The sequence below is a fragment of the Charadrius vociferus genome, unplaced genomic scaffold (assembly GCF_000708025.1).
Source record: "Charadrius vociferus isolate BGI_N301 unplaced genomic scaffold, ASM70802v2 scaffold87, whole genome shotgun sequence".
In the NCBI taxonomy this organism is placed as follows: domain Eukaryota; kingdom Metazoa; phylum Chordata; class Aves; order Charadriiformes; family Charadriidae; genus Charadrius; species Charadrius vociferus.
Genome location: NW_009649314.1, coordinates 717,726 through 727,029, shown reverse-complemented (window position 1 = coordinate 727,029; position 9,304 = coordinate 717,726). Strand labels below are relative to the sequence as shown.

Below are 9,304 nucleotides of genomic sequence, written 5' to 3'. Positions count from 1 at the left end.
AGAGAAAAGAATCAAAACACAAACACTGTATGTTGGAAGGATATTAGCATATTAAAGTGAAGTCTTTCACACCTCAGAAATACAGAATGCATTCAACAGATGAAGCAAAATAGTTGACATCAACCTGAAAAGTTTTATTGCCAAAATATTTGAAAACCCATCTGGAGTATAAAATAATAAATTATGTTGGACATTTTGCACTTACTTGGGAAAAAATGCAGTTTTCTCCTGGCCTTTGGAGATATAATTAGAGCTGACATGCTGAGTTATTAAAATAGTAGATATATATGAAAACTAGTCCCATTGCCTCTTCTGTATAGTAATGTATATGTGAACAACCTTTGAGAAACCTAGCATGATATTTTTTGACATTTGCTGTGTGTAAGAAAGTTTAATGATATTAACAGTTAAACCAGCTGTTACTCTTTATTTCGCGGATAACTTGTTTTGCAATAGGGTCGAATTCCCACTGCTTCGATCCGTGGAAGAAGTAGAAGAATCCTGGAAGCAAAAAAGTAAAGCATTGTGTTATGGATACAAGAAATAGCTTCATTCTAACAAAGCGTACACACGGGAGAGCATCTCTTCAGTCCATCTTTTGCAGAATACAGCAATAATGACATTCATCATAACTGCAGAACTTACGTTCTTTACAAGTAAACCGATTTTACTTAAATGCTCATTTCATTTACCTTTCTGTTGGAAAACAGCATCAACCTTCTGGCTAATTCCTGGAAAGTCATCGACTGTCTGTCTAGGATAGCCCTTCTCCATGGACTGGCTGTTTTCATCGTATCTAAATCATATGAAGGGAGACATGTAATTTTACAGAGTTTAGACACCAATTTTGCAAAGAACTAAGCAGCTGCTGAAAGGTGTCCACCTTCTGTAGTTTGACGGATTTCACTGGGGTTACAGAGAGTGAAGTTACCTACTCGCACAAATCTACGTCTGTGGGATGTTGGCCATCGTGTTTTCCTTAAGCTGGCTACTTGTTTGCTGATAAAGGCAGGCACAGCTCAAAAAGAAGCATCTGGGGTGAGGCAAATTGAAGGAAGACCCACATTTTTGCCAGCAGGGATGTGATTTACCTCCTCTAATGATAGCTGTGTGACAGGCAGCGCATGGAAACTGGCCGGGTTGATTCCCGCTGTAGTGACTGCACGTGTTTATTGCATGAATCTTAAACTCCTCTGAGACTTTGATATAATATTGTACATAGTCCTCTACCAGCTGACAGATTTAGATGGAGGAAAGGAAGCTGACTTCTTTCTAATACAATCAAGGTGTTCTTAACTGAGCCAGGCCAATCTTTAAAAGATGGGGCTGAATTTGTGGGCTGAAAGGAAGACTTAAAAGGTTCTTGAAGATTTGAGGAACTTCTCAGGAAAAAAAGCAGGCAAACAAAAAAGCCTTTGTTTTACTTCTCCTTGGATATGAGAAAGACTTTTCACAGGGAAATGAGACTGAGAAAATGAGTTACTAGATAAGAAATCCATACTGTGGTTTTCTTACATGCCTTTGTCTTGTGACCAAGGCAGTAAAATACCAATGCAAGATATTGTAATTGCTCTTTCCAAAACTGTCAAAAACAAAGGACAGGAAACTACATGCAGCTGAAAATCCAGCTGACACTGTATGTCTCACTGAGGAACCCCACAATTAGTCACGATAAAGGCTGTTTGACCCACGCATGCTCCTGGTTGCATGCAGAAGGCCTTTGCAGCAGTTGTCCTTGCACACAGGAGGAATTTATCAGCTTCCCAAAAGTGATGTTTTGCTTCTGTTTGCCTGGGGTTTGGGTATCAGGAACCACTCATGCCAGCTTAGGAACAAGATTTAAAAGAAGCATGTTGCAAACCCAATGCTAACCAGCCAAAGAAAGGAAAACAGACTTTCACTTCTATTTCTCTAAAAGAGATAAAATAATCCAGGATTTTTCAGAAATCAGAGAAAACCTGCACGAGTCATCCCAGCCAGCCTTCTGCTGAAGTAGGTTGTCTTTCACATCTTTATTTTCTAGAGACACTTTTGTCTATTGTATTTGTAAAAAATCCCTACGTCCTGGAATTTTTTCATCTTCCAGGCATAACGCATCAAAATGGGTCCATATCTTGAATGCCCTCTTCAGGACACCTTTCAGCTCTAAAAAGTCAAAGCTATATTATTCTGCCTGTACATGAGTCAAAGAAACATTTCTTTGAAAACTGGGATTGCTATAGTTACCTAGTTACATATCGTTACCTAAAGGTCTACTTTCTCTTTTACCACGTGGACAATTTTAATTGCATCAAGATTATACTGGAGTCAATCATAAGAAAACATTTGTCATTTTTTCTTACCTCCAGTACTTGTCACCTATGAAAAAATCTGTCTTCCCTGTATTTCTATTACAAACAGCTGCATCAATTTTTTTTACACCTTTAGGGAAGCCCAGTGTGTTGATATTCTTTGGATAACCAGGCAACACTTGATATCCGCTGATAACCCAGAATTTATTGCCTGTTAAAAAAAAAAAAATTAGATTCACCAACAATTTTGAGACACTAAAAGAAAAAATGTACTCCCTTAATGTAGGTTGTAGGAAAATTAGGTGAAATGTTCTAAGGCTTTTTTTTATTCATTAGAAAAGTGAATTTTATGTACATATAGCTACCCTTCCTTCCTCCTTCTTCCCACAAAAATAAAAGTAAGAAAAATTTAAAGAAAATCTCATACTTCACCTTTGAAAAATAGGATCTGATCTTTCATGTTCTCATACACAGCTTGAATACCAGATGGTAGCGTTGGCCAGAACGTAGAAATTAGTTCAAGTTCAACTTCTGAGTTATCAGGATAGACTCGCCATAAATGCCTGATTTAAATATGAAACAGCTTTTGTAGTAAATAATAAACCACAGATATTTCTATATATGCACAAGACTGTGAACTTGTGACTTGCAAGCTCTGTCTTGTCAGTGGAGCTACCTGGGTCGATGTGTCAGAAAGGAAAACACTCCCCTCGTTGGGAACGGAGACTTTTTTTATTCTGGCTTCTTTCTGGAATTACCCTTCTCATTGGTACTGATTGATTAATGGTATCAGTTGCAAGTAACTGAAAAATTCTGGTTGTTCCTGTACCATATAATAAGAGAGTAATGGAGTCCCAGATGAGCCTGCCTGTAAGTTATTCTCTGTATACCTGGATGACTTTGGGCTTGCATAGGTGACTGGAGGACAGGTTGGTCCAACTACACAGTAGAAAATACTAGTTTTTTAGGAAATGGTTGCAGCGTTTATTCATGTCACTTCTTGGCGTGAACATCTATACATTTGGGAATAAAGCTTTATTGGGACTAAAATGTTTTCTGGAAAAAAAAAATGAAGCATGTTTTTTTCAGGGTATCTTGAAAGACATTAATACAACTCACATCTTCTAAAAGTTTTGTTCCCATGAACTGAAATCTATCCATTTGTCTTGATATACATCCCATAATCATGGAAACCACCAAAGTATTCAGTCTTTGTAGAAATAATGAAAAAATAAATCTCACAGAGACAAATGTTGTGTCATTATTTACCTGCCCTTTAGAAAAATGACTTCTCGTCGCAGTGTAGTTATAGCATCAAAAGACGTCTGGGAGCTACAGGTTTTAGGTGAGGTAGGGGTCGCTGGCCTTTTATCTGGGGCATTTGGTCTAGATCCTAAGGGGGACATTTTAGAAAGGATACAACAATTTTGTAGAAACATTAAGGTTTTCACATATAAATGCATTTTTGATATTATGAGAATACAATGATCTTTATGGTGAAAGAGATTATTTCTGTCCTGCTTACTTCTTTTTTTAAACCACGGATTTTACTCACCATAAATGGACTGAATGCCACTTATATCATCTGGAGAGAGGGGAAATTCACTGGGGCTGACGTAGGCGTAATTGGGGAACATCAAGGCCCTCTGGTCATTAGAATGGGAGAGGCCTAGGGCATGGCCAAACTCATGAGCAGCAACAAGGAACAAGTTGAACCCTTAAAAAATGGATAAAGAGAAAAGATCAGTCTACTTTGGGTTTGCAGATGGCTGATACAGTATCAACGCAGCAGGGCTATTGCTTAGTGATGGTTTCCATATGATATATTGAAATTCACTGCACTATGCATGTAAACATATAGTAAACCTATCTTACGTATAGGATAAGGTTGTGCTCTTCCCCCACTAGAAGGGAGTGGCTTTTGGCCCTCTTTCCTGCTGTTCTTTCTGTCAGATACTGAAAGTATGTGTGTGGCATGAGTAGCTGTTTGGGGGTGAGTGTGGGTGCAGCTCTGAGGAATGTCCTGGCAGGGTTTCCTGGCTGAGCTAAAACAGATTAGATAGTGAGTCAGATCAAACTAACAGCTCTCTGGGACAAGCATAAGACGATGCACTCTGTGCTCACTTCAGGTACCAAAGTGTTACACTGAAGTGTGTGTCACCTTCCCTTCTACAAACCTGAGAAAGAAAGATGAGATCATGAATAGACAAGAAAAAACATAATGTTAACAGAGTGATTTAACTTTTTTCATTAGGATTTTCAAGTATATGGGTTCTTTACAGCCTTGTCAAATGAAATATCAGTTTAAAATATTATGCTTATATGTGCTTATTCCCAGTGAAATATATTAATACAATTAATAGATAAAAATGGATTTCTTCCAACATGTATCCCTCCAAGTAACATGCCTTTCTGAATTAGTAAAGAATGATCATCTGCTGTACAGACCAAGAACCAGTAATATCAACAGACTTAGCGAAGATCACAAGTCTGTGGCAGAGCAGAGGACTGGTCATCGATTGCCCAAGAAAGGCTGGCTGAAGCCAAGATTTCCATTTCTCAAAAAAACAAACAAAACCTCAATTTTTTCCACATGTATTTCCAGTCCTCCCCTCTCACGAGTCCTCCGAGCTCTCCAATGAGTTCTGCAATGCCTGGTCACTGGAGTTGTGCTGCTGAGGAACAGCAGCAAAAAATGGGTTGACCCATTCAGTCCCAGTATGAGGGAAACACTGCATTTTATCAGCATGACATGTCCATCCCTCACTCTTCATTTTTTTTCTGCCACAGTAAACCCACATCTCTCCACCTCATGCAGTGCACTTACAGCACCTTCTTGTTTGTTAGCTCCCTGCTTTTCCTGCAGTGTGACCTCGATTCTCCTACTGCAATTATCCTCTGCAGTTCTCCACCCCAAAAGCTGAATGAGAAAAGGGTCTCAAGTATAAAAGGTTAATGTGGCTGGGTACTGACGGATCTGTCAGAGGCAGTATATGCTGTATGGCATGCTGGGGGTTGAGGGGAGCAGACAGGTACCAGTTAGATGATCGAGCACTTAGAGTTCCTCTCTCTTCTGGCCTGGTGGCACACATCTGTAGTCAGCTCTACAACACTGCATCTCAGCCCATGGGTGGCCTGAACAGCATGTTCAGACTCCCAGCTGCTGGCAGGCAGCTGAAATTGCTTGGAGAACAATTTCCCATAGAAGCCCATTCGAGCTTGAATGCAGAATAAAGCTTTAACAGCCTATAGCTGGACCTGTCTTAGTACTATTAGTGAAGACTCTTCATTATCACTAATGATTGTAATATCTTTAGGTGTGGGGGGGTCTCCTTTGAGGGCTGCGAGGCACTGTGTGCTTCCTCTGCAGTGTGTGGTGGTGCCAGGCTTGGTGCCAGTGTGTGCACCAGGAGGGAAAAAAGTCAGAAACCTTTTACCATGGGTTGTAAAGCTTTGGTGGGCACAGGCTCTACCAGCCCCCAGGTAAGAGTGGCACATGTCTGTAGCGTTGGTATCTGAAAAGGTTTGTCCCATTCATATCTTTACCAATGTTAAATAAGAACTAGAGAAGATCAGCCTGATTTTACATCAGTGTCATTGTAAGTATCCCTGTTGGCGGATGGCCTGTAATAGCCTCAAACTGCTCTTATGGTTAATGCTGTGTTTCATCTCAGTTTATTCCTTGACCTAAATAAAATCAGAAAGGAATTTACCCATCTGCATAACACTTCAGAAACTTTTTCACCTACCAGCTGAGCCTGTGGTCCAATCTTCATCCTCATCAAAGTGCACATCACCACCAAAACCATTGCCAGGTGGAAAGGCATGAGCAAGGACACCAAGGGGACCATCAAAATAACGAGGGCAATGTCCATGAGCTAAATAATATGATGTTGAAAAACTTTGAGTTTATGTCATGGTTATTGGAATATCTTTAAATTAATCTTACCATTGGTATGCAGTCAGTGTATTACCTTTGGTCCCAAAAGCAATCATTATATCTGCTAGTCCCTCATGAATACGAGTGAAAATCAGCGGGGTGACAGAGCTCCACACTTTAAATGCCTTCTGGATTGCTTTATCCACATCCTCTTTGCTCATATCTGGTGTGTAGTTCACAATTCTACAGTTACGAGGGTTCAAGTAACAATACTTAGTGTTTGCAGAACAAAAATCTCTAAAATTGTTAAGATGATGAACAGAGGTGTATATAAGAAGCAATTTAACTTGTAATCCTATAGCTACCAAGACTCGTCTTGGACTGAGTCAGTTTGAGGAACGTGATCACTATCCGACATGTCCTTTTCATAATAACAATTGTGTACACAGTATCGGTTTTTCTCAAAATGGCCCTTAGCCAGGAGGTCATCTCTTGAGCATGAGGAAAATCATCTCAGATTTCTGTGACTACTAAACTGTCAGTCTTGCACGGGGTGTAATTGATATTTCTGTTTGGCTCACAGAATATTTGTCAGGAGTGATACATGACAGACAAAATACTATGGTTGACTCAGAAAATGTAAAATCCCCAGCTTGAATCTCAGAAATTCCTCTCAGCAGTATGTATAGCTAACAGCTGGGGAAAGAGAAACTTTTTTGTATTCCCAACTGGAAACAATTACTGTAGAAGTTATATTTATATAACAAATGTGGATATCCACAAAACCAAAATATATACTCAAAACACATCAAAATACTACCTGTATGTCAGCTTGTGTTTTTTCCATCCTGGAAGAGTAACACCATAGAGACCCACATCAGGAACTCCACATCTGGGTTTCTTCATCATTTCCAACGTCTCAGAGTCTGGTTTTCCAGTGACTTTCAAACCAAAAAATTGTTGCATTTTCTGAAGTTTTTCAGCTGTGGATTCAGCATTAATTTTCCATCCAAGTTGATTTGGATCTGGCTCAATGGCATAGAATTTATTTAAATAGTCCTAGTGAAAAAATAAAGCAAACACATTTCACATTTAGATCTATTTCTTAAACAAATACCTTAGGACTGGTATTTTTTGTGTACTTTGTTGGCAAAACTGTCTGCCTGTGATTTGGAGCACAACACATATGTTCCTGAGTATCGTAGCTAAACAGAAACAGACCACATTGTCCCTGGCTCTTATTTACTTCACATTTCCAGTTTGTATAGATTTATCCTACTTTTGTAAAGTTTTGTAAACAGTTATGTGTAATAGCATTGTCTCAGAAAGACAGAAAGACGTTGTGTAGCTGGAACGTGCAGATCATATCTAAAAAGAGAGGACTCAATAGATCTCAGGTATGGACAATGTAGTTACCTGTACAAGCTTTGCATCCCCTTCTTTGTTGTCTTTCTCTGGGTGGACGGGAAGAGCATTAGAAACAGCTGCACATGTTAGAAGCAGAAGTGAAAGATCCTTCATTCTTTCTCTCGTCTCTGTCCCGGTAAGAGAGCAGTCTGCTTTCTGCTTCCTGTGCATCCTCTCTCGCATCCCAGTTTGTACGGTTATGGGGTGCTTTGTAGAGTCAGCTGTGGACTGACTCAGAGTTTATCATGCTCTGATTACCTCCACACATCCTATAACACTGTGCTGGCTGACACAATAAAACTTAATTAAACCCATCTTATTTCACAGACATCTGTAGTCAGTTAGTATTTGAGTACTCCTAAGCCGCTTGGCTACCGTTTCAAAACTGGCACTCAATTTTAGTTATTTTACACTGAATTTTAATGAACCTGTGCAATTTCACACCACTTGAAACAGCGGACAAACGCAAAACCTTATAAGTTGTCCCGACCCAGCTGTGTGAAATGGGGCCACCAAATGCATGGGGGCTTTTAACCATTCTCAACCTGGAAAATGGGAGTCATGCACCAGATCCAAATCCCCCCAAAAAAAAGAAAACTTTGGGAGAAATTACTGTAACCGGAAAGATTTCTTTTTAAATTTATCCATAAAGCGAGACTGGATGTTTTGGAAAATGAATAAAAATCCTCAATCACTTCCCACCTCTTCCCTGCAACTCTTTGAAAAGGTGTGTTTCCTTTAAATTACACTGGTGGAATCCAGGATATACATAAAATGAAAAAGATTTTACCCTATTAATCCAACCTAAAGGATGTGAACAATCTTATATCTCCATCTTCATTTGTCCAATGTATCTATCTATCTATCTGTCTATCATCTATCATCTGCCTTTTCATCATGAAAGGTTTCTTCAGTTTAACCACATTAACCACAGGGGATATGATTATTTCCCGTCTTAAGTAATTCAGAATTAAGGAAGTTTCAAGAGTGACACAAGCTGTGAGAAGTTATGGGATTCCACCCTGTGCTGGCCAAGCACCTTTGTCTTCCATTGGTAGCGACAGGAGCTGAAGGTGTTCGGCACATCAGAGGAGCTCTGATGGCAAGTGCTCAACACTTACAAAACAGCAAGACCCTCATCCCGGACTGTCGCTTTTTCAGGAAATTCTTGCTTCTGTGTTTCTGGCTTTTTTGCTGTCACTTGCAGCCAACTTTTCTCCAGCTGGAGGCGTTAATGACGAATTTTTTAGCCCAAATTTCACAATGTAGCCTTGTTAGTTAAACTCATTTGTTAATGGCATTTCTCAGGAACCAACAGTTCAAACAGTTCTGCTAAAAAAAAAAACCAACCAAACAAAAAAATTAAAAAATCCCTTCCCGTAATTTTACTATCACTGTATTGTAAGGTGAGAGACCCATGAGGCCTGGATCCCATTCAGTTCTGTAACTGAGTTACAAACTGTGACGACAAATTTTCTGAGATTGGGAGCTTGGCTGAACTGATACTGGAAATGACATGTGTGTTTATCCAGAAGTACAGAATGTCTTTTTTTTAAGATGTCTTATGTTTTTTAAATGGATAAAATATTTGTTTGTCTCAAAGGTATTAAAGCTATAAGGAATGACCATGGTGCTATCATCTGACTATGTGCATGGTGTAGGTCACAAAAGACAAACCCCTGTTCAGTGGTTTTTGCACCAAGCGTATTTTCCAATGGCTCTAGAA

The 9,304-nt window shown here is 39.4% G+C and overlaps 1 protein-coding gene across 1 annotated transcript; it reads right to left on the bottom strand.

Moving 5' to 3' along the window:
- Window positions 1-292: 292 nt before the first annotated feature.
- LOC104290313 (matrix metalloproteinase-27-like) lies at window positions 293-7,750 on the bottom strand. Its single transcript, XM_009889402.1, has 10 exons — window positions 7,588-7,750; window positions 6,992-7,230; window positions 6,266-6,414; window positions 6,041-6,169; window positions 3,847-4,008; window positions 3,561-3,684; window positions 2,724-2,854; window positions 2,343-2,502; window positions 693-796; window positions 293-501 (listed from the first exon to the last, which is right to left on the bottom strand). The coding sequence occupies exons 1-10, from the start codon at window positions 7,747-7,749 to the stop codon at window positions 401-403; spliced, it is 1,461 nt and encodes a 486-aa protein (XP_009887704.1). The 5' UTR covers window position 7,750; the 3' UTR covers window positions 293-400.
- Window positions 7,751-9,304: the final 1,554 nt, after the last annotated feature.